Raw genomic sequence first — 24,736 nt, 5'->3', positions numbered from 1 at the left:
GACCAACCCAGACAGCATGTTAAAAAACATAGACATCACTTTGCTGACAAAGTACCACCTATTCAAAGCTATGGTTTTTCCAGTAGTCATGTATAGATGTGAGAGTTGGACTATAAAGAAAGTTGAGCGCTGAAGAATTGATGCTTTTGAAGAAATTGATGCTTTTGGAGAAGACTCTTGAGAGTCCCCTGGACAGCAGGAGATCCAACCAGTCAGTCCTAAGGAAATCAGTCCTGAATATTCATTAGAAGGACTGATGCTAAAGCTGAAACTCTGATACTTTGGCCACCTGATGTGAAGAACTGACTCATTGGAAAAGACCCTGATGGCGGGAAAGATTGAAGGCAGGAGAAGAAGGGGACGACAGAGGATGAGGTGGTTGGATGGCATCACCGATGTGATGGACATGAGTTTAAGCAAGCTCCAGGAGTTCATGATGAACAGGGAAGCCTGGCGTACTGCAGTCCGTGTGGTCTCAAAGAGTCAGACACGACTGAGCGACTGAACTGAAGAAAGAACTTAACATCCTACAAGAACTCAAGCTTGGCCGGCTATATACAGTGCCACCGCCCCCCCCAGCACTATGCCAGCTTCTGCCAGCTTCACTGCCATGTGTGTTCCTTACAGTGCCTGTCTGAGCAGTGGGAAGGGCAGGTCTCGAAGATTTCACCCATAAGGGCCCCACACTGAGTGCTCAGATGCTCACCCCAGGGTGCAACTAGCTGGACCCAACTCTGCCTGATGCCCAGGCCAGGGCTTACTCAGTAGGGCTCAGGGAGCCCTGTAATTTCAGCCACCCTCTTTCTGCCTGACTCTGTGACATCACATGGCCGTCCCCAGCCAGGTAATCCAGGGGACGAGGATCACTCCTTGGGGCAGAGGCACACAGCCCAGGCCAGCAAGCTGCCCACGACTACCCAAGAGTGAGAAGAGACTATTCAGGGGAAGAAAGAGGCACGTGGGCTGTGAGCACGAGAGGATGGGTTAGACGTTCCAGAAGGCGCAAGTTCCAGAAGGCCCGCAGGACGTGACGTCAGTGGGTGATTCTGAGATGGGCATGTAGAGCCAAGAGGACCCAAAAGAGCAGGTGGAGACCTTGGGGCTCTTGTCTCTAACATGAGACGTACCCAGGTGAGCCCAAAGGGCAGCTGAACCTCAGAATAACTGACATGAAGGGGAAGAACAGAGGCCCAGGGAGGAGTTTGAAGGATAGTTTCTTGCAGAAAAGAGATGAAGAAGAATGGCCAGGGGTGCTGGACTTCCCAGAAGCCAAGCCCAGAGCTTCAAAAAGAAGGTGAGGTCTTGACTGCAGAAGCAAATCAGGACGGAGCCTGAGAAGAGGGCACAAGTGCGGGTGGGAGCAGGTCACGGAGGGCAGGTCTTCTGCAACCTCACTGGGTCACTGGAACTTCGGGCCCTCAGAGGGCAGGGCCCTGTCTGACATTCTCTCTTCACCAAGTTCTGTGGCCTGTCGTTGTCTGAGAGTCCAGCATTTCTTTCTGAGCTTGGCCCAAGGTCACCACACTGATGATCTAGCTAGGGTCATCCTCATAACTGACTTTGGCCAGACCCCCCTGGAGGGTATCCAGTCCCCAGACCCTGACCCTCATGAAGTGACGTGGGCACGGCCTCCATGAGCAGCTGAGGTCCTGACAAAGCCTCACCAGGGAGGACACCATGGTTTTGGCCCCAGTGGCTCCCAAGAAGGGTGCAGAGTTTGGGGCCCAGAGAAGGCCCTTTCTCAACCTGTGTGACCTGAGGTGGACCGCAATCTTCCTCTCGTGATGGCATTTTTCAGCCTTGTGTGATGACCCACCCCCAGTTCTCACAGCAGTCCTGGGCAACCGCTGTTTGCCCCAGCCCAGCTATCTACCCAATCTTCTGAAACTTGGCCCAGCTCCCACCCCACCCACTCCAACCCACAATTCAGGAAGGAACACCTGGGGACTTGGTGTGAATAGAGAAACAAGCTCTGGAGCCAAGGTCAGGAAAACAAATAGAGGGGTCAGTTCTTACCTGTTACCCTTAAGAAATAAAATTCATATTTTATGGCAAGACAAGGAAAATTTAAACATAAAATTTTTCTCTGCCCTTTGGTCTCCTCTCTCCCCCAACCATGCATTGTATTAATAAGTCTGCATTATGCGTCAACCAAACCTCCTGGTCAACAGAAACAATTACTCAACCATGAAATGCAACATTCTCATAGCACCAGCCAGACAACTTTTTAACAGATAACATTCCTTCTTGATCTTGTAAGGGGTCACAAGGCACTTAGATTTGGATTGTGTAAAGTGTTAATAGCATGTCATTTAATGTACAGCCTTCTGCCTCAAAAAACTTTTATAACTGTGTCTTGGTTTCTAATGGGCAGAACTTTCTGAGATGCTCTTCTCTGGTCAGAATCTTCAAATGTGGCTCAAATAAAATTTTCCATTTCTTTCTTAGATCGGATGATTCATTTTCCATCAACACTATGGAAGATTTCACTGAACGCGAGTCACACCACAGGGGGATTCCTTTTCTTTGGGGCTCTAGGAGCAGTGGGGGTTCTGGAAGCCCTGGGGAACCTCCGTAGGATGGAGGGGCTACTGAGTAGTCACTGAGGCAAAATCTCTACCATAAAGGAAGAGTTAAGAGGTGGAAAGTTGAAGCATTCTAGGCAGGGGCCCCAGGGAGAGTGAACTCCAGAAAGGAAAATATTAATCTCTTTCTGGGAGGTTCCTCCCTCCCTTGGCAGCCAGTTCATACTCCAGGGCCGAGGGCAGAGCAGGCAAGTCAAAGGGGCCTGGTGGATCCTGTGGCTTCTCCCCTCAAGAAGTGTGACTCACGCAAATTCTCTTAACTTGGGAGTTTCCATTTTTTACTATACTACATGGAACACCTAGCTGCTTCTTAGGGTTGTGGCAAAGCTTAAAAGGGACAGAGTGCACTCTCTTAAAAAGGAGGATGCTATTACTTTATGTCTTTTGCAGAGCTCCCCATTGCATTGTTTATTGTGGAGATGCCTTGCAATAAATAAGCCCCTTTTTTATACAAATCAGGTCTAGCAAAGAGTGAATAAACAGCCGTATTTACTAAGTGTGGCTTTCAAAGGTTGGAACTCAGAATTTCCAGTCTGTGTAACAGCCACAGCTCAAACATTTGGCAGCAAGTAATGGATTTCCAAGGGCAGGTCTGGACTGGTGCTAGGTGGGGCCTGAAAGCCACAAGAGGAACCCATAGCTAGGCCTAGCCCAGGGGGTGGGGTCAGAGTAGGGGTGGTACTGGGTGGGGCCTGGGGCCTGCCTGCTGGTGCTGCCACACCCCACCCCAAGCTGCCTGCTCTTCTGAGTGCAGCGGGGTGAGTGTGCAGTCTCTGAGTGGAGGGAGGGCTAACCAGTGTATCTTCGTCTCCCTGGGGAAAGGTGCCAGCGAGGTGGACGACATGGCCTGGTGGAAAGCTTGGGTAAGTGCAGAGCAGGCAAAGAGGGAGGGTTCCCACACACTGTTGGTCTAGAGAGAAGTCAGCTCAGGCAACATCTGCTGCCTGCCGGGCCAGGCATTGGACTGGGCTGCCCACTGGGGAGGAAGACAAGGAGATACTGCCCCAGCCCCATGGATGCTCATGGCTGGAAACAATGGAAACAGGGGAGACGGACAGATAAAGGAACCTCAAAATGCACCTGGGGAAGCTGTAGGGCTGAGAGAACCCAAATGGAGGGATCAGGCTGCTGGAAACAAGGGGGAATCATGGTTAAGTGATATGCGTGTTTGTGTGTCTGTGTGTGTGGTGTATGTACAAGTTTACAGAGAACCAGGTAAATGTTAACAGTATGTGCCAAGGCTCAGAAGAGTGGGAAGCTTGGTTTTAAAGAGAAATAGGCCTGATGGTCCTGCATGGGAGGGTAGCGGATCAGGGGAGATGTACCTAGAGAAGCAGGACAGGGCTGGGTCCTACAGAGCCACCCATGGCAGGCAAAGGAGCTTGGGCTCTACGTTAAGAGCAGTGGGGAGCCATTGAAGGAACTTGAGCTAGAGAGTATCCTGATTGAATAAACTGATGTTGGAGGACTCATCAATGTCCACCCCTCAGGGGATGGGATTACAGCCTGGCCCACAGAGGTTTTGTACAGTTGAAATCTGTGAGTGAAATTTACAGTGACAGATGGCTGAGTTAGGAGGGATGACACATTTTGCCCCTAAGTCTCCTGTGTCCAGATGAATGCACAGATTCTCAGGAGTGTTTCTTCTGGGTTTGATTCCAAGGCTGTCTCAGCTAAGGAGGTAAGGAAGATGAGGAGGGGGTGACATCCCCCACTCAATGAGGGGGTGGGGGAATGTGCTCTGCACACCTTCCTTCAATTCATCCCCAGGCAGCCCTGGGGTAGAAAGGCTGTGTTTTCCACTTGACAGAGGAGGAAATTGAGGCTCAGCGACATCTAGTGACTTGCTCAATCCCACAGCTAGCAAGCGGGGGTCTAGTGTGAACTGGGGTCTCTCTCTCCCCGCCCCCAGGCTCTCTGTGAGTCTCAGTGGGCAACCTGGGCTTACCCCAATTCAGGAAATCTCTTTGTCACAAGTGTCACTTCCCAGGAGCTGTCAGATTCAGACATGCTAGGCCGAATAGGAAGGACAGAGAGGAGGCCAGGGGCAAGGTGGGATGACTGGCTGGCCCCGGCGAGGCAGCCAGGACAGCTCGAGGGCCAGGGTGGCCTCCAGGTTCATCTTGGCTGATGGGAAACAAGCCTTTGAGGAGGCAGATGTGTCAGGGAGAACCTAGTGCTGGGCACTTTCCAAAGTCAGCTGTTGCCCAGGGTGGCCTGATCTGGACCTTGCTCCCCAATCAGGGGCAGGGTAAAGGCCCATCCTTGCGGCCCACCCAGTCAGGCAGGCACAAGCCTTCTTGTCGGGACCTGGCCAACCTGGCAGAAATGACAGTGACACTTCCTGAGTACGTACTGTGCCCTGGACACTCTTGTGTCAATCTCTCACTTGGGCCTCAAGACATCTCTGCCATAGAAATGCCCATATCCTTTTTAACAGATAAGGAAACAGAGGCAAAAGGAGGGCAAGACGGTGTCCAAGGTTGCCACACTAGGAAATACTGGAGTCTGGGTTAGACTCTGAGCAGTATGATGCCAGAGCTCCAACTCTGTGGGGCTCGGCAACCCACAAGCCAAGGGTGTCAAGATCACTGGTGGACCCCGGGTGAGACTGGCTGAGCTCTGGGTGAGGGACAGGCGACCCCTGAGCCTCTAACGAGACCAGGCCTGGACCCGAGGGATGGGAAAGACCAGCTCCAGGGAAGCTGCCTGAGCCCCTCTTACGGAAGTGAAGTTTTGTGTCAAGTTCTCCCCAGCAGCCTTGTAACTGGAGAAGGCAAGGGTGCGGCCGTTCACCAGAGACCTTCACAGACACACAACAGACGGAGAGTCATAGCCAGACTGAGTCGTCTTTTCAGCGAAAATGTTCCTGTGTGGACTGGCCCGCTCTGCACAAGACCCAGGAAGCACCTAGGCAGACCTTTCCTTCAACATGGTGGGGGATGAGGTGGTCTTAAATAGACTATCTGGAGCTCCAACACCCCATGCTCACATCCAGGGGTCTGATTCCTAGGAAGTTGTCTTTTTCACCTGTAAAACCTTTGTGTGGAAAGTGAAACTGAGGCTTCTCACTGCAGTGAAATCACAAGCCCCTGAAAGCTATTTACAAACCCTGCCTCTGGAGCCCAACCTCAGACCTCACTCCCTGGTGACTAGTATACGCAGCCTGGTGTGTCACTGCTGCACAGCCCCTGAGTGCCAGCCTGGGGCAAGAGGCAGGAGGAAAGCTCCTCCTGGGTGGCCCCCAGGGCTCAGCACAGAGATCTAAGATGACCCAACACTCACAAACAACCTGCATTCCTGTGGGCAAGGTTTCCTTCAGGGAAGAGTTCTGGGAACCTCAATGTCTGGAAAAGGTTGAGTCATTGACAGCAGGGGGGTGGCAGACAGCTGAGCTTCTGAGTCAGGCTGTGGGTTAAGTCCAGCATCACCATTTACTGGCGTATAGCCTTGCCAGGTTCTCCAAACCCAGTCTGTAAAATGGGGCATTCATAACTACCAAATGCAACTGGCAGAGATGTCAAGAAGAGCATTGCATCTAAAGTACCTAAAGCCTCTGAAACACAAAGCCTGGCACATAGGACCTGCTCAAATCTTTAGCAGTAGTAACAGATGCTGTGATTCCACAAACAAGGGTTGTAATCTATGCATGTGCCCAGCTGGGCAACATCTGGGACCACACAGGCTCTCTGGATCAAATTGCCACAAGGAATTACTTCTAATAATTTCTTCTATGAAACTTGGTGTGAAAGAAATAAAGTAGGAAAATCTGTCACTAGATATTTGAAATTCAAACAAAGGATATAGAAAGACTTCTTACCTTTTACTCCAAAGAAATATATTTACAGACATACCATGGATGGGAAGCTGCTCTGCATTCTCGGGAACTAGCTAGAGCCAGGAAGGAAGGAAGGAAAAACAGGAGGGGAAAAGGGAGGAAAAAGGAAGGGAGGAAGGATGGATGGATGTGGTAACTGGATGGATGGATGGATGAGTGGGATGATGTGGTAGTGGGGCATCTGGGTAGTGAATGAATGAGTGGACTGGTGGCTGGATAAGAGGAAGAGTGGATGAGTGGATGAGTGAATGAGGGGTGGATAGGTGGAGGAGTTGAACAGGCGAGTGGGAGACCAAACGCAGTGGGACTAAATTCCCTTCCATTTGAAGGGTCTCTGAGTCTCCTTCAAACTCAGTCCCCATCTCCAATCTCCCTCCACTCCTTTATTGCCCATCTCCCAAAACACACACTTAAGAGGGATCATTCATTTGCACCTGAGAAATTCTGCAGAACACAAGTCTCAGGAGCCCTCAGGCAAGACTTGGATTAGAGACTTGGAAATCAAGAGTCTAGGGACTTTGGTTATCTGGTTTATTTCACAACTTTCAGAACATCATGCTGTTTTTTCTAAAGCTAGCTCTCTGCCCCTCAAGAGCCTGAGGACTTGGAAAGGCCCTGAGCTGTCAGGATGCTCAACTGGGTACCCTGGCCCTCTACTTTCTTATAAGCGCCCACTTCTCAAGAAGAGGGCAGATTGAGATCAAACTGTTCCTGGCTTCCCAGCCTCATCTGCACACTTTCCAGGCAGCATGTTCAGCTCCATGGAGCCTTTCCTTACTTGATCATTGTCCTTGTAGCTTTGAGCAGGGTTGTCCCTTCCTGTTTCCTGCCAGTGGTGCTAGAGGGACCTGGGGGTGGCTGGGCCTGCTGCCTGCCTCAGATGGCCCTGCCTAAGGGAGACACAGCCTGATTCAGAGCCCACACCCCCGCACAGGGGCAGGGATGGGAGCGGTTTTGTGGCTCTGGCTGGCGCCAGCCTGTTAAAACAAGGAACCTTTCTGCAAACAAGGAGCGTTTCTGCAGAGGAGACAAGGCAGTCCCACAGAGCCCCCAGGGAAACCAGCAGTCCCTCACAGTCAGGCCACAGTCTCTGGGGGTACCTTTCCCTACACAGCTAATGCCTTGGAGTGACCAACCCCTGGGTCATTCGGCCTCACAGATCTCCTAAGAGTTTCCATGGTTGTGCCCTGTCACCCCAGGAAAACTGTCTCTGGACTCTAAAAGATGCTCCCTCTTCAGCATCAGCCCCCTCAAGTCCCTGATGATTCTTTTTCAGGCCAAGTCCCCTACCCTAACTCTATCCTCCCAAATTTTTTGTCATTTTTTTTTTCCTTAAAGTTCATTGATCATGACAAAAACCCAGAAAGTTCAAGTAAGAGGAAAAAAATGTCTAACTGAGGATCTAAGGACCCAGAGCTAGAAAGGAAACATGGCACAGGACTGGGGTGTATAGAAGGGTTTGGAGGCATGGTTCCCAAGGAGTAACTGGCCATGGAAGAGCTGAAAGCTGGAGTCCAGTCTCTAGACCCTCTTCTTGCTGTTCCACAATCAACACAGTGGCTCTGGAAGTGGCCACAGTGCCACCTCCCTATGAGGTCTTTCCCTACACTGTCTGAGCCTAGAAGCCCCAACTCCCCAGGGCTGGCACTAGGGCTGAGAGCTGGGATTTCATCTCTTAGGGTGACACTGACCCACTCCTCCTCAGAAGGCCCCTCCTTCCAGCCTGAAGGACCTCCTTCCAGGCCTCCCCTTGACCAAGGCGCTAACAGGCACATGGGGCCTCTGCAGCCCTGACATGAGGGGACCGTATGGCAACTTGATGCCAAGTGGACAATGGTGCCCCTTCCTCAGCACAATCTGCTGAAAACTAGCATATCCAGAAGTTGCAGCCTCCACTCACCCCAGCAGGACAGGCAGGACCAGGATGGATGGAGGCTCAGCCTCCATTGGTCGGCAGGGGCTGAGCTGGTGCCCACCCCACTGAGACAGCTGCAAGGTGCACTGCTTTCCCCCCCTCCCACTCTGAGCAGGCCTGGATTCTCTTGCAGGTTGAACAAGAGGGCGTCTCAGTGAAGGGCAGCCCCCACTTCAACCCAGATCCTGACGCAGAGACCCTCTACAAAGCCATGAAGGGGATTGGTGAGTGGCCCTGATACGGGAACTCAGTGACTCTCTGGGGCTCTGCCCATTCTACTCAAGACCCCTCTGCTCGCACCCTTGGGAGTCAGGGTCTCCCAATCATCTACTGGCACCCAGAGAATCACACAGGGCCCACCCTCCCCAGCACAGGTCTACACAGGCCTGAAGACTGGAGGTGGGAGGGTGGTTATGAGTAACGGGGTGGGAAGCAGGAGGCCATCTGCCATGTGTTCCTGCACGTCCATGTGCAGGGACCTCGTCTCACTCAGCCTGAGCTTTCGCACTCATAAAATAGCCCCAAGAACTCTGGGCCCTGTGTGTCACTGTGAATATCAGATGGGACAATAGTGGGAATTGTGGGGGGCTGACCTAGTCTCAGGGGGCTCCAGCCATGCAGACTCTGCAGCATTTCCCCCCACCCAGCTTAGGCTGGCCACAGGGCCGGCTCCACCCTGTCTCCAGTGTCTGCTTTCCTGATGGCTGGCCGGAGGCCTGCTGGGATTAAGATAACCCGGCCCAGACAGCCCTCATGTTGTCACCCTAGGCGGGATTTACCCTCCCAACTGGCTCCAACTGGTGAACTGGGGCATTAACAAAAACTGCCATTCCCAGACAAACTGAGAAGGAATTTTCTGTCCTCTGCTTCCTGTGAAATCTTTATTATTATCTCCATTTCCCAAAGAAAAATTCAGTGGCTTGGAGAGGTGAAGTTTCCTGTCCGCCCAGTCGCTAGGCCAGGAATCAGATCAGGTTTTCTGGATCCTCTGTCTCCACCACCCCCCACAATCACCAGCACAAGGGAGGTCAGGATGGGAAGTGAGCTCCAAAGGCCCTGGGCGATGTCCAGAGCAGATCAGATGACCAGAGGAGCCTCAGAGTCCATCACTGTGAGGCTGAGCCTGGGCTGCACCCACATTGTGTGGGCCAGGGGTGGACAGGTAGATTTTCTGTCTGTCTTGTCTAAACCATGAAAATCATCAGGTTTGGGAGCTTTCCAGGTGGTGCATCCCCACTGCTTGGCCACCATGCAGCTGCCATCCCTCCTCCCCAGCCCTCAGCAGCCCCTGGGGGAAATGGGAGTGCTCATGCCATGCCCCCTGCAGGGACCAACGAGCAGGCCATCATCGACGTGCTCACGAAGAGAAGCAACGCACAGCGGCAGCAGATCGCCAAGTCCTTCAAGGCTCAGTTTGGCAAGGTAAAGGCGGGGCACGTGTGCTCAGGTGGGCTGTGGAGACTGCTGCTGCCAGAGACAACCTGGGAGGTGGCACCATGCTGGACAAGTTCCAGCTGATCTAGAGCCCAGCCCACCGGTGACACGGGCATTTGGGACATCCTCTAAAAATATGGTGCATTTTATCTCTGAAAATCAGGTTTAACTCATCATCCTGTATTTTACCTAGAAAACTTACAGGTGGTTCCCCACAGCCCTGGCTTGGGCCAGCCTTCTGCCCCCCACCCCATGTTTCCCAACATCTCTCTCACTTGCTCCCTTACATTTGCTCCAGGGTCCCACCCCTGAGCTGTTTCCCTGCCTCTACACTTTGCTTGTCCAATTTCCTGAGCCTGGAAGGCCCTTTTCTTTCCCACAAGCCAGGGATGCAGGGCAGACTCAGCCCTGTGCCGTGCAACGGATTTGTCTCCTCACATTAGAGCTGCCATTCACGTACCCTTTCCCTCTTGCCATGGGGGAAATCCAAGAGCATGGAGCACACAGTCTAGCTTTGTCCCTCCTCCCACTGCCCCCAGGACAGAACCAGACATTGGTGTGCCAGCTAAAGAGAGTAATAAATGCATGCAGAGTCGTGGTAGCTGGAAACCTCCATCAGCACACATCGATAATGTGAACATTTAACTCAGAAAGACGAGTGGCAAAACCCAAACACTGCATATGCACCAATATGCTCTTCTAAAAAATAATTTCTCTCCCCTAATCTTCACAACTATGCATTATTCTCTGAATTTGATATTAAAGAAAACTGATGTTCTGAGAGGTAGAGAATGTTGTCCAACTCTCCAGAGCCTGTAAGAAACAAGGTTGGGTTTGAAATCTAGATCTGAAAAGGCCCTTGGTCCTTTAGCTGTGAGAAGATCAGCTGTGTGTGGCCTTGTGGTTTCTTGCAAAACCTTAGAAGGAGACATGCATAAAATTGATTCCTTAATTCATTTCCATTGAGTGTCTATGGGCTAAATGACAGAAACTCGATGGCGAGTAATGACAAACTTGTATTTCGGGATTATGGTGTGTCCAACACTGCACTAAAAAAGGGCTTGACATCTCTCTGCCAATCCCATAAGCAATGGTACGAAGCAGGTACACCATGGTGTCTATTCCACAGCAAAGGATAATGATACTCAGAGAGCGAGTTGTCGGTCCGAGAAAGCCCAGCCAGCACTAGCACGTGGCAGAGCCTGCTTGGGAATCTAGCCAGAGACCCTGGGCCCCACCACCATCCTTGCGAGCACTCCAGTGGGTGCAGCACACAGAATATCACTGTTCCCTCTTCCTGCCTTAGGATCTCATCGAGACCTTGAAGTCGGAGCTGAGTGGCAAGTTCGAGAGGCTCATCATAGCCCTCATGTACCCTCCGTACAGATACGAAGCCAAGGAGCTATATGATGCCATGAAGGTAACCAAACGAGTGGGGTGGGGGACAGGCAGGATCACTTACAAGGACTGAATGGGGGATGCTGCCCAGCACTCCTTCCCCAGAGAAACTTGGCACAAGGAGCTTCAAGCTCTCCTTGAGCCACTGTTGGGCATGAGCTCAGCAAGCTGGCAGCTTGCTGCTCATGAGACCGTGGAACGCATTTTAGGACTTAGTAGAGCATAGGTTCTTCTGTCTAAGAGCATAACGAATTTAGTGAGAGACAAAGTGACAGATAAGTGATTTATTAGAATAGAAAGCTTGTGAGGCTAAGTGGGCTACAGTTTTATAATCAAAGGAAAAGTGGAGAGGGGGAGAAGACCACCTTCTTTCTCATTCTTGACAGGACGTCAAACTTCAATCATCATTTCCTCCTCCACGATGGGTAGGGGATTTTCTTGTCCCTAAATAGTCAAACTGGGACTGTCATGAAACAGTGGAAATGAGCAAAAAGGCTGTAACATATACTAAAACATGGTAAATCATCTCAGCTTTCACTATAAGGTCTCCTTTTCCTTAATTTTTGTTTTTAGTGCAGGCAGAAGAGCCTGTCCTAGGAATCATTAACCTACTGAGCTCACTGGGCAGAATGTGGGTCTCATTCCACCATTGTTTTATTGTTTGGGGGAATGTCTCATGTTTCTGTTGCATAGTTTTGTTGCTAAGCAAGGCTGCTTGGTTTTGAGGTTAAGCAAACCTGTTTTCCTGAGTGATCATTAACTTCAGGGTCTCCCATACTTTTTTCTCTATTGACCATCCCCTAGTGGGATTAACTATTTGATCACCTACTTTGTCCCTTAAATCTGTTCCTATCACTCAGACTGCCACCAAACAGACTGACCTCCTGCATCACCTGGTCTTGATAAAGCCAAAATCAGTCCTTCTCAGGACACCACTAGACCAGGTGTGCAGGAATTAGGAACGAGCCTCTGCTGTCTCGTGCCTAGTTCTCCAATTTTCCCTTTACTTCCCATCGCTCCTTTTGCATCTGAAGATGATTCAGGAGTCAGGACCAAGGAACAATAATCATCTCCATGGAAAGGTCACTGTGCACACGGACCTGCTGGGCATTTCACATCTATTACCTCCACCCCCGGGTGGGGGTGATTGATTATCCCTGTGTCCTGATGAGGATCCTTAGGCTCAGGGAGGTCGAGCAACCTGTTTGGGACCACCCGGCTATGGAAGGGCAAGCTGAGACACAGTTTTCCCATCACATCACTTGCCCATAGCAACCACCTCTGGAGACAAACGCAGGTGGTTTCCTCCAGTAACATCCTCCAGCGGAGGCCTCCCAGCAGAGCGATGACTAGTTCTTCCTAAGGCTCTTCCTTGTGCCTCTTGACAAAAAAGGGTGTGGACACAGCAGGAGGGTGCAAATGGTCCTCTCCAGTATGCAGAGATTTTTATCCACAGGGCATAGGAACCAAAGAGGGTGTCATCATCGAAATTCTGGCTTCTCGGACCAAGAACCAGCTGCGGGAGATAATGAAGGCATATGAGGAAGGTAAGGGCCTGTCAAGAAGAGAAGGTTGGGCCCTGAGTTAAAAGGAATGGCCATGAGCTTTGGCAGCGTAGCAAGGAATAAGAGACAAGAAGTGCGCTGGGCCACATTGGAAAGGACTCTTTCTGGGCTTTTCCACACATGGGTGCTGAGCAACCACTGTGTTCCAAATCCTATGCCTGATAGTGAGGTCAGATATGGTCGGGCTTAGCTAAGCTCCCTAAACTCACAGGTTGCTTGCTGGAGGGAAGGGCATGTAGACACTAAACTCTGCCCCTTGAGAGTATGGCAGTGCTGCGGGCCACAAAATTTTTCAGCAGTGGGTGGTGGGGCTGGTAGCTTCCTGGCTGCGCATAGGCTGACCCCCGGGACCATGCAGGGCCCCATTTCAGCCATGGGGGTTGTGGAGCCCAAGCTAGCTATTATGGAGGCCATGGTATGCAAGGCAAAGCCGCTCCTCGCTCAAGGTCTGCCTGGTGAGGAGTCTATCTGAAGGATCTGGCTTTGATGAGCCACATGATGAAATGGACCTTGATCAGGCTCTCTGGACTGGCCCATCTCTGTATTTTGAGCCTGGCCAGCAACCCATGTCGCTTCCTTGCTCTGAACGACAACCAGTGGGGAGCCTCTGCCACTCAGACATTTGCACAGTGCAGACACTGTCTGTACCAAAGACTCATCCTTCCTAGCAGGCTTTAGTCAGGAGAAATATGGGAAACAGGGCTGAGAGGAAAAGAGCAGGTCTAAGTTTCATGGTCCTGATCCCCTGCAGACTATGGGTCCAACCTGGAAGAAGACATCAAAGCAGACACCAGCGGCTACCTGGAGAGGATTCTGGTGTGCCTCCTGCAGGTATCACAGCCCTGGATCCTGGGAACCCCTTGTCTGGGGGATCCAAACCACTCCCCACTCCCAGAGAGTGGCCCTTGGGCAGAGCTGCTGGGGTTGGGTGAGGTGGGGGCAAGGGCGTGGTACAACCACTGGGGCCTGGGCTCGCTGGGTTCATCCCAGCATGGTTGGAAGGTCCTCACTGCAGAACCCCTGCACCTCTCCAGGAAGCAGGAGAAGAGGGCACATTATTGGGCAGGTCCTGACCACCAGGCCCCATGCCAGCCATAGTGCTTACTTTTGCTCAATGAATTTCCCATCCCCCTTGGGGCATTTCTTACAACTCTCATTTTACAGATGAGAGGGCCAGGGCCCAGAGAGGATAACTGTCCACCTGCCTGCCCAGCTGTCCCCTTTGCCCAGGCTGCTCTGCTCAGCCAGCCTACCTTACAGAGTCACCTCTCCTGTTCCTAGGGCAGCAGAGATGACTTGAGTGGTTATGTGGACCCAGGACTGGCCCTGCAAGATGCACAGGTGAGGCTACCCCTCAGCAGCTTCTGCCTTCCTGGCCACCTGGCCCCACCCTCTGCCATCTAGACTTCAGGCAGGGCAATGGGGGAGGAGGGGGTTCTCTGATGATGCTAGGCTGAGACCCAACTCAGCTCTCTGCAGGCCTTTATCCTCTGATGTCTGCAGATGGAAGTGAGGGTGTAGGGGTGGAAGGAAGCTGATTTGAGTGGGATCCACTGAAACTCTGCCGTGGCAGGAACAGCCTACGAATCTGGGGATGCTGGGCCTCTGAGGCCCAGATGTGTGCTTTCAGGTCTCTATAGATCTGCTTGCTGGCAGAGCGTTTATAACTGCCTAGAGGCAGGGTGAAGCCCAGGGGCCGTTCCTAGAGCAGCCCGAAGAAGAGAATTTAACCATAAGAATAGCAGGCTCCCCGTCAAAAAGATGATCAAGCAGAGGAGAATGCCGACCTGGCAGGGTGGACCGAGGGTGGTCCTTCAGCCCCTTGCTCACCTTCCCTGGTTGTCATGGGTGTCCCAATGCCAGGATCTGTACGCAGCGGGTGAGAAGATTTGTGGGACAGATGAGATGAAGTTCATCACTATCCTGTGCACACGCAGCGCCACACACCTGATGAGAGGTACGGGGGAGGCAGGGAGGCAATGTCAGGGCCCTGAGGGATGGGTGCCTCTCCCTTCATACTGAATACTCCGTGTGTGACCATGTCAAGACATGGAGTTGGGGAGAGAGCTAAGGATCCCGGGATCCTTCTCCCAGCAACCAAGTGGAAGTCAGGGTGGTGAATTGATGTATAGTCTCTGACGTAAGATGTTGGGGGATGTCAGGCTGAGATGCACATGTCAGCTAAGAGAAGGCTATCTCCACAGTGTTTGAGGAATATGAGAAAATTGCCAACAAGAGCATTGAGGACAGCATCAAGAGTGAGACCCATGGGTCACTGGAGGAGGCCATGCTTACAGTAGGTAAGAGATGGAGCTCCATGCTCAGGTACACATGTGTCTCCCAGCCCTGGGGCTCAGTGGAGGGGCAGCATCAAAGGGCGAAGGGCCCAGAGCTCAATAGCAAGTACTGGGTCCCTGTGCTCACCATCAATCAAGGTAAACCTCCATATCAGCCCCCACTCTCAGCATATACCATCCACCCAGGACACTGGAGCTACTAGGGAAGACCCAGAGTCTTCAATGTGCTCTGTTCTGCCCGAGATCGTTCCCTGTGCTGTCCATGTAGTTCCCAGCACTGTGTATGTCGTTATGTATAAGTATGTGTGTGAAGGTGTCTGAGTATATGAATGTATGTGTATGCACACATTTGCAGGATTGTGCAAGACCCAAGGGCTATGCTCACCCACAGCAGCCATACAGAGAACATTCTGGCTTTGATTATGAAGGTCTGAAAAAGCCAACTAGCAGGACCTCAGCCAGGGGTCTGTTCCCTGCCTCAGTTGCTGACTGAAGAAATGATGATGTGTAGTTGGAGTCCATACTGAGTGATGGGCTGTCTGATGCTAGGGGAACACTGAGAACCTTCCCCCAAGCATGAGGTCAGATTCATGTAGGAGGACCCGTTCCAGAGCGCATCCTAGGCCAAAGTGACAGGCAGAAGAGTCATTGCAGAATGAAGATCTGAGGCCCAGAGCAGAGGGACTTCCCTCCTCTCTCCCATAATACAGCCAAGGTCACCTCCACACCAAGTTGTCCCCGTTGGTTGCCAAGTAGCCTGGGAGCTTCACAGTATGTCCTGGTCCCTCAAAGTTGATTGGGACATCTGACACTCCCTAGCTACCTTTGATTGCTGTGATAAATCTAATCTATGCCAGAGCATGTATACATGACCCCACTCCAGTCTCAGCTTCCACAGGCAGCCCCTGCCTTTAAACAACTCCTAAATAAAATCTACAGACAAGGAAAAGCAAGACTGTGCAGGGCCCTTCTGGGCACCTACTGTTAATTACTCCTTGAAGACTCACATCACTGTCTTTACATGTGAGAACAGTGCAAGGCAGGGAGAGCAAGTCACTAACACGCAGTGTCATCAGGCAGGGTTCAAACTCATGTCTATCTCCCTCAGGGCCCTCTTCTTTCTGCTGCCTTGGGTCAAAACCCCAACCTCCCCACCCAGACACTCAGTCCCTAAAGCAGCATCCATGAAAGAGAGTGTGGGGCCAGGTGCTCTGGAGTCAAGCCCCATCTGTCACTGGGGAATTCAATCTGCAGGGGTTCTCTGACAAGTGACACTCAGAGGCCAGTGGTCACCATAATGGTGGCTCCTCCTTGGAGTTGTGTGGATGGACTCTTAGTGAAGCTGTGTCTGGAATGTAAAAGCCCAGGGACTCCCTTGGTAGAGCTGTGGTCTGATGGGCCAGACCAACCCTGTGGGCCCCAGTGCATTTCACATCCTACCCTTTTGTCTGCCTGCTCTGGGCCTTTGCACCTGTGCCCAATGCCCTGGGCTTCCTTCCCGGCCCCACCTCTCCTGACACAAAGCCTTTCAGGACTAAGCAGAGCACCAATAAATAGGCCAAGATTTGCACAACCCTTAGGACCCAAAGCAAGACATAAATAAATATGTATACAATGCTGCCTGCAGCCTGGTTGCTAACAGAACTTTCCTGTCTGCCAGTGAAGTGCACCCGGAACCTCCACAGCTACTTTGCAGAGCGCCTTCACTACGCCATGAAGGTAACTGTTCTGTTTTCTGTGTGCCTGACCCTCAGTCCTACATGGCACCGGTTGCAAAGCTAAGGAGCTCAGAGCCACCACCCAATTCTTCCACACTTGGGTCTCCTCTTATCCCAGCCTCTTGTGGCTGGTTTAGTTCTCAGTGGGCAAATCAAGGCTAAGGAAAGGAAGCCACATCTTCTGAAGGCTGGACTTGAGCAGGTACGCTCCCAGGTGTTCATGGCACTGAAATTTTACCACAGTCCTTTGACACTTCATGGTGCAATCTGCCCTCCCATTTGCCCCCCCGGAGATGATGAAACTGTGGTCAAGGTCACAGAGCTGATACATGCAAAGCCTTGATCTGAACCCAAGTCAGTGCAATTGTCCTTTTAATTTATTTTAGTTATTTATTATTGTCCAAGTGGCTTCCTTGAGAAAGCACAGGATTGCCAGGAGGTCAAGGCACCCTTTGAATGGACACATTCAACTTTCCTGTGTGTGCCAGAGTGCCGATCTGGGTTTGCCTATTGTCCAAAAAGCTGCACTGGTCAATCAGACAGCTGTTCGAAGGCTCATATTAGGCGCAGGTTGTGGTATCTGGAACCACATTGGAAAATTGATAGTCAAAATAATTCCTGAAGGTTAAGGTAAGTGCCCACCTTTTCTGACTGATGGTTGTTAACATCACCTGAAGCAAGAACCCCAAGCCCTTTGGCTACATCTGGCCAGGGAAATGAAAAAGGGTGTGAGATCCCTGTGGCCGTGTGGCTCCTTCTGACATAAGAGTATTCAAGGATGAAAGTGAGAGGGAGGGTCCTGTATGTGAATTGTCCAGTTAAGCAGAGCTCATGATGTCGCTGCCCTAGGAAGAGGTCTTATTCCTGGAGCAAAGAGAATTTTGTGTCCAGAATCAAATCAAACACACACTGCAGCCTGGAGCATCTGGCTACTAAGAAACAATATGAGCAGTGAGCAAGGAGAGATCAAGTGATCCTTTAGTACATCCTTCTAGCGCTTCACTGTTTTTCCTATTTCCCCATCCCCTACAAAAGCCCCCTGGACCCAACATAGATTTGTCATTGTCACAGAAATAGACCAGGAAGGCAAGAAGTGATGGTTGATTGCTGTGTTTTATCCAGGGAGCAGGGACTCTCGATGGGACCCTGATAAGAAACATCGTTTCCAGGAGTGAGATTGACTTAAATCTTATCAAGAATCAGTTCAAGAAGATGTATGGCAAGACCCTCAGCACCATGATCATGGTGAGTCATGAGCTCCCAATTCTAACAACAGTTTGAAACAGAGACCTTTCTGGGAAACCTGAATGCTGTGACCAATGCCATCAGTCACATGTGTCCATCCCTTCCCAGGGAGTATCACACTCTTGCGTTCATTGCTGTGTGGTAGGTACAGGGATCAGCAAGGAGGTCGGTATGACTAGTGAAAGTCCCTGTTCACCCAGAAAGTTGGTTAGCTTTGCCTTTGCGTTATGGTTGCTGCTGCTGCTGCTGCTAAGTTGCTTCAGTCGTGTCTGACTCTGTGCGACCCCATAGACGGAAGCCCACCAGGCTCCCCCATCCCTGGGATTCTCCAGGCCAGAACACTGGAGTGGGTTGCCATTTCCTTTTCCAATGCGTGAAAGTGAAGGCCCTCAGTCGTGTCCGACTCTTCATGACCCCATGGACTGCAGCCTACCAGGCTCCTCCTTCCATGGGATTTTCCAGGCAGAGTACTGGAGTGGGGTGCCATTGCCTTCTCCGTTGCGTTATGGTTACCCCTTTGAAAATGACATACCAAATACTTGCAAAAGGAACCATATCTGAAGAGTCAATGAGAGTATATAGTTTAGTAGGAATTGAGGAGTAACATTCAAATACACATTTAAGTAATCCTGGCAGCAACATTTAAAGGAGATAAATCATATGAGCTTCAGTGGGTTGCCTAACATGATTCCCATTAGTGAACGTTCTAGAGTTGAGAAAATGCAGAGCAATTATCACACTGCTGTAACTTCAAGAGAAATAGGTCTTCTGGCTGTTAATGTCAATTGAGGCCTTGACAGTTTCATTAATGAAAGTCAAGTCATGAGAAATATATCCCTAAGTCTTCGCTGGCTACTAGTCAAGTCTCTAGTTATTCTACAAATGCCTATTGTTCACTATACTTTTCAAGAAACACATATTAAACACATGTTAAAAAGACATTTTCCCTTTCAGAAGTTTCAGAATGCAGCAATAGGTGGTCAGGGTGAGGGGTGGGGGGTGTATGGTGGCAGTAGGAACAGCATGAAATGGAAAACAAGGAAAGACAGGTGACAGTGTGGGGGCAGTGGCATAGGAACCAGTACAAGCATGTGCCAGGACTCCCCCCAAGCACAGCTCCTAGTAATAAGAGCTCCTGATGGAGGTGACTCCAAGCCAGGTCAATGTCCTTCTAACCAAACTCCCTTCTAAATCTCATGTCCCTCCTGTCCTCAGGAAGACACAAGCGGTGACTACAAGAATGCCCTGCTGAACCTGGTGGGCAGTGACCTCTGAAGCCTCAGAAGAACAAGAGCAAAGGCTAAGAAGGCAGAGTCACTGGGTCCTGCTTGCTTAACCTTGGCCATGGATGGGGGTGGGGGTGGGGGAAGCCACAGCACACCTTTCAGTCTTCTCTCTCCCAGCTTCTAGCACTTTCCACCCGGTTTCTCTGATCCAGAAAGAAGGACCAGCCTGGGACTCCTACCTCTACTGTCCTTCCAAGTCAATTCCAGCTGTGAGCACATTGCCAACCTTAGAACATACTGCGCCTGGTCTAACAAATACCGTGATGTGAAGGAGTGTGCAAGAGCTCATAATCATTTCTTTCTCCCTACACAAGCGCTTCCCAAACCTTCCTGGTCAGAGCCCCCTAAGCACAACTTACATAAAGACTCAGCCCCACCCCCATCTACTAATCTAGATCTGCAGAGAAGGACCAGAGAATATGGAATTTTAATAAGTGTCTCAGCTGATATGCTTCTCTTTCAGACAACCAGAGAAGGCGCTGAGAACCTGTTTGTTTCAGAGCACATACTCATGGGCAACTGAGAAAGGCACACATATACCCAGGCCAGCTGGTCTAACATTCATTCACCAGCTTCATCTACAAATACTAGGCTATAGGTAGAAGAGAAATTCTCTCATCATCCTACCAACAGAGAAAACTGAAAACTAATGTCCTGACAAGGACACTGTGTTCTAAGAGGCTTGGGCTTCTCTAACTTCTTGACAAAATTAGGTCCTCTTTCCTTTCATGACAGAGCATGGAGAATCTCTAATGCTAACCAGTGGCAATGGCAACTGATTACAGGAGAAACTGAGATGCCTGTGTTGAGCTTTTCAGAATAGTAAAGATTTTTACAATGGAATATAAGTGTCTTTGGATTTTTAGCAGTGACCAAAGTAGGACCACTATAATTAGCCAAATTCTACCCCATTGAGCCTACTCTCCTGATTATGCCATCTAGGGCCACAACACTTATCTTTTTCCATTAACACCGTTTCTGATCTCTGAATACAGCCCACATATTCTGCCAAGATTTCTTCTGTCAAAGCCAAATGTCCCTGATCCCTTCAACTATCCCTCCTAAGGCCCAGTTTGCAGCCAAGTCCTCTGAACAGGCTCTAGCTTGCAAACTCCCTTTTAGAGTACAATCCCAAGGAACTGGGTTTGTTTGTTGATTGGTTAGTTGGTTTTTTTTTCAGGGATAGACAATAAAATTATATGTGTCCATGTCAGGTCCAGGGTCATGCCGCCCTGGTAGGGTTTCAATCCATTTACAAGCATCTTGTCAGAATGCCTGCCAGGGATCCATAGGGCAGGACCAGGCTTTCCTACTGCAGGTCATCACATCACAGTAATGCTTTGTTAAAGGGCAGATCAATATGCAGCTTTGGAAAGGAAATACCTGGGAGTGAAGAGTAAGGCGAATCAGTGGGGGTTTTAAGTTCACATAGAGGAGAGGTAGATTCTGGCTGTGCATTGCACTGGCTCTATGACTCTGACCATCACTTCACGTGCAAGTGTGTGTGAGAGAGAGCCTTAGATTCCTTAGTTTTTCCTGCATGGGTGGAGACTCAGTTGTAATCACTGCTTTCAAGTCACCCCAAAGCGAGTGGTAGAAAACCATCATTTTATGATGCTCCTGGGTTCTATAGGCCAGGAATTCAACTGGAGCACAGTTCGGGTAACTTGTCTCTGCTTCAGCAAGACTGAAGACAGTGTTGGGAAGACCCAAAAGTCAGGAGAACACTAGGGAAGGTACTGGAATCATCTGGAGACTTCTTTACTCACAAGTTGGGTGCTGATGAGATGGCTGGAAAGCTGGGATCCTACCTGCAGTGTCACCAGGATGGGACTCCAGGGTAGTGGGAGCACTTCCATGGCGGCTGAGGGCTGTATTACCTTCTGTGACATAACCTCACACAGATCACTTCCATGGAGTCCTGTTGGTCAAAGTCATCATGAGTCAGCCCAACTTCAAAGTAAGGAAACACAGTCCCCATCTGTCAATAGGTGAATATCAAAGAATCTGGTGGCCAATTTCTTAAACCTTGAACAAGTGGCTTAAATATTGAACAACTCATGCAGTCCTTTGTGCATGGCTGCTGTCTATAGGGCTGGATCGGGGTCTAAGGGGCCCCTGAAGGGTCAGGTCTTAATCCCTACTGCCGGGTTTCGGGGCTATCTGTCAGGTCCCAGGCAAGGCTCTTGAGTGATGATGATTCTTTTTTTCTATTTTTGGCTCAGGCCCTCCCCTGGACTTTCTTCCAGTGCTGAGTCACTGAGTCACTTTCGGCCAAAGCCCTTTAGAAAGGACGCAGGATCACTCCACCCTGAAATCCATTGGAATGCTAGTTCTCTGGGTAGAGGAGTCCCTTGGGGCCCACCCCAAAACCAGCCTGACATGTCCAAATAGAAGCTTCAAGAAAGGCTGCAGTCAAGAAGATGGCCTAGGAAACACGGTGGTGTCCAACTATGTGCCCAGCGAGGCAATCTGTTTAGCAGAACCATGCAGTTCACCCACCACTCCCAATGGAGCAGAATGGAGGACTCCGAGTCCTCACAGGGAGGAAGCAGGAGGTATCTTCAGATTAGACGGATGCGCTCTCCTCCTGGAGTCACAGTTAGAGCAGCCAGGGGTCATGCGGCCTCCCTGTGATGTGGCTCATATGTAGCTGAGGGCATTCTCCGGAGAAGGGACCAGCTGACTCTCATGGCTCCTGGGACAGTGGGCAACGGCTGGCAAAGGGACCTGGCCAGGACACTGGTAGTTCCCTCTATATCTCCAAATCATTTTTGCTGGACAATAGCAAATACTTCGATAAAATACCACTGAATACTAAAATACTTCTTTTTGAATACTTCTGATAAAACAGACACATTCCTAAGGTACTTATGCAATAGTTCTTCAGTATACCTTTGTTTTTTTTTGTTGTTGTTTTTTTTTTAACCCACCTATGTTCTTGATTTCAGTAATAAAGGAAATGACAGGGTATGTGTGCCCTGCTCGTGGCTCTATAATGAAAAGTGTTGTTTTGTTTTCTAACTCTCTGCAATACATTATGAGGGGTTCCTAGGTGGCTCAATGGTAAAGAATCCACCTGCCAATGCAGCAGGTACAGGAAACACAAGTTCGATTCCTGGGTCAAGAAGAGTCCCTGGAGGAGGGCATGGCAACCCACTCCAGTACTCTTGCCTGGAAAATCCCATGGACAGAGAAGCCTGACGGGATACATTCCATGGGGGTCACAAAGAGTCAGACATGACTTAGAGACTGAGCAGCACAGCACAATACTTTACATACACATGAACTTTCTCATTATCCACAGATCCAAGGTTTCTCAGTCTCTGAAGCTGCATTCATTTTCTTCTACAGCAATGGTGGGGAAGAGCAGAAGCTGATCTAGTCAGCTGAGTTCCGTTTATTCTACACATTATTTGAGACATCATTTTCACTGGGCATAGGATTCTGTGAGATGTCCAATGGACTTTCATAAATTCTTCTTCTGCTTATACTATCCAGAGAGGATGATCTTGTTAGCAACTAAGAAATCTATTACATAGATTCACTGCCCTTATAGCATCAGAGGATAATTTTCTGATTTTGTGTCTCCTTCCAAAAAGCTGTGAGCTCCTTTAGGGCAGAAACTTGGTTTTTTTCATTTGTGAACATGCAGTGGCTGGCACATAGCAGACATTGTGAGAATATTCTTGAACAAATAACAACAAGCAAGAGTACGGACTTTTAGGGGACAGAAGACCCAATGGCCATCAAGCCTGAGCTAGTCTTTCATCATCTCTGATTCTGAGAAGATTCTCTAGACCCTTTGGACTCCCCCGAGGAAGGATGCCTACTCAGCCAACCCAGTGAAAACAGCCCTGAAAAGGATTTAATGGGGAAGGCAACTTCTCGCAACTCTCTTGGCACCTACTTGGCACCAGGCCCTGTTTCAGATTCTGACACTGCAGTGACAAACAAGCCCAGCACAATCAATCCTTGATTGAGCCCCTTTATAAGAGCTCACCACCTCCAACCACTGTCCCATGGAAATGCGGGCAATGGCCAGAACCAGGCACATGCCCACACATGCCCACCAGAGCTAACTTTTTACTGCCAGAGGAATAGGGCCAGTATGCCGGGCCTGGCCTCTTTCAGTTTCTCCTTGAGCACCAGGTCATTCAGCTGAGGTTGACTACTTGGACAAAATCAGGATTCTCTTGGTAAGACACAAAAGGAGGAATAGATTTGGAGGCAACACCCTACATTGTCTGTTACCAAGCAGTCTACCTGTAACCAGTTTGGGGTTGGCCAGGTAAGCCTTCATAAAGAAGGTGATGCTTGAGCAGGGTCTCAAAGAATGACTCAATTCTTATCAGTTAGACAGGACAGGAAGAGCATCCAGGCAGAGGGAGGAATGCAAACATCCAAGAAGTCTGATCTCTATCAGACCACAGGAATGATATGTTCATGCTAGTAGGCGTGGAAAAGTCCAAAGATAAAAATGTCAAGGGTCAAGTCAGGGAGGGCTTGAGCTATCAGGCTGAGAGGTTCAAACTATTTCCAGGGAAATGGGGGCCTTTCAGCATCAGGAAAGGGGTATCAGGGATGAATCTTAGTAAGATTTCCATCAGTAGTACAGAAAGTGAGCATGCCTGCATGATTCTGGAGTCTCAGAGCCAAGAGTGAAGCTTTTGCAACTACTGACAGTGATGCCTTCCACCTTTCCAGTCCAGTGCTTTGTGGTCCCGGAGATAATTCTTGAGAAAGAAGCTGAGTTTGGATACTCTCTGTCCTGATTCTGGGACGTGAAATCTTTCTATGCAGTTGTGATGGCGCCCCAGGCCACTGTATCTCTGTCTCCATTGTGAGGAGCAGATGCTGATTTCCACAGCTCTCGTCATCAGCCTGTAAATTCTGAAATAACTCTGTGAGCTCTGAGCCTGAGTGTGAGATTCTGGGGACTTCCATGATCCCAAGTAAATATCCAAGTTCCCATGTAGGATTGGGCCAAAGTGGACCTGTCTGATGTCCTGTGTCCTCTGTCTACCTTTGTTCCCCTGCCAGTCGATTTCTAGCTCTGGGCCTGGCCCTGAGCTCTGATGGAATTCTGGGACTGCCAGCTTGGAGACTAGGACTTGTACCATTTCTGTGATGTGTCCTGGAGTTAGACTCCCATCAGCATCTCTCTGACCTGAACTCCAGAGGTGCCTGACACTCAACTTAACTGGACACGCTCACCTCGCTCTGTCTGGGCCAGTCAGCTCTGACCAAGAGCCTTGCTTTGTAGCCAAGCCTTTCTCTCCATAACTCAATATTTCTCCTAGTCTTGGAATGCCTTGCTGCCAGAGTGACCAGTGTAGCCACGGATGATCCATGACTGCCCTACCCCATTGCCCCTGTGTCTGCCATCTATAGTTTCTCACAGATAAATTCCCTCTCCCTCACCTCCATCCCACTCTGCCATAAATTGATCCTA

The 24,736-nt window shown here is 50.1% G+C and overlaps 1 protein-coding gene across 1 annotated transcript; it reads left to right on the top strand.

The window, feature by feature from the left end:
- The first annotated feature begins 3,293 nt into the window (after nucleotides 1-3,293).
- LOC129555636 (annexin A8) lies at nucleotides 3,294-20,129 on the top strand. Its single transcript, XM_055425276.2, has 12 exons — nucleotides 3,294-3,448; nucleotides 8,472-8,562; nucleotides 9,666-9,760; nucleotides 11,079-11,192; nucleotides 12,627-12,717; nucleotides 13,487-13,566; nucleotides 14,017-14,076; nucleotides 14,599-14,692; nucleotides 14,940-15,035; nucleotides 16,693-16,751; nucleotides 17,873-17,995; nucleotides 19,211-20,129. Exons 1-12 carry the CDS (start codon nucleotides 3,428-3,430, stop codon nucleotides 19,268-19,270), a joined length of 984 nt encoding a protein of 327 aa, XP_055281251.1. The 5' UTR covers nucleotides 3,294-3,427; the 3' UTR covers nucleotides 19,271-20,129.
- The last annotated feature ends 4,607 nt before the right edge of the window (nucleotides 20,130-24,736 follow it).

This window comes from Moschus berezovskii, chromosome 12 (assembly GCF_049115385.1).
Source record: "Moschus berezovskii isolate FMDL1 chromosome 12, NW_MosBer_1.0, whole genome shotgun sequence".
In the NCBI taxonomy this organism is placed as follows: Eukaryota; Metazoa; Chordata; class Mammalia; order Artiodactyla; family Moschidae; genus Moschus; species Moschus berezovskii.
This window is presented reverse-complemented; position numbering and strand designations above follow the sequence as displayed.

Coding starts and splice junctions, on each gene's coding strand:
- LOC129555636 (XM_055425276.2), top strand. CDS start 3,428: ATGGCCTGGTGGAAAGCTTGG. Junction 8,563..9,665: donor CAAAGCCATGAAGGGGATTG/GTGAGTGGCCCT, acceptor TGCCCCCTGCAG/GGACCAACGAGCAGGCCATC. Junction 13,567..14,016: donor TTCTGGTGTGCCTCCTGCAG/GTATCACAGCCC, acceptor TCCTGTTCCTAG/GGCAGCAGAGATGACTTGAG.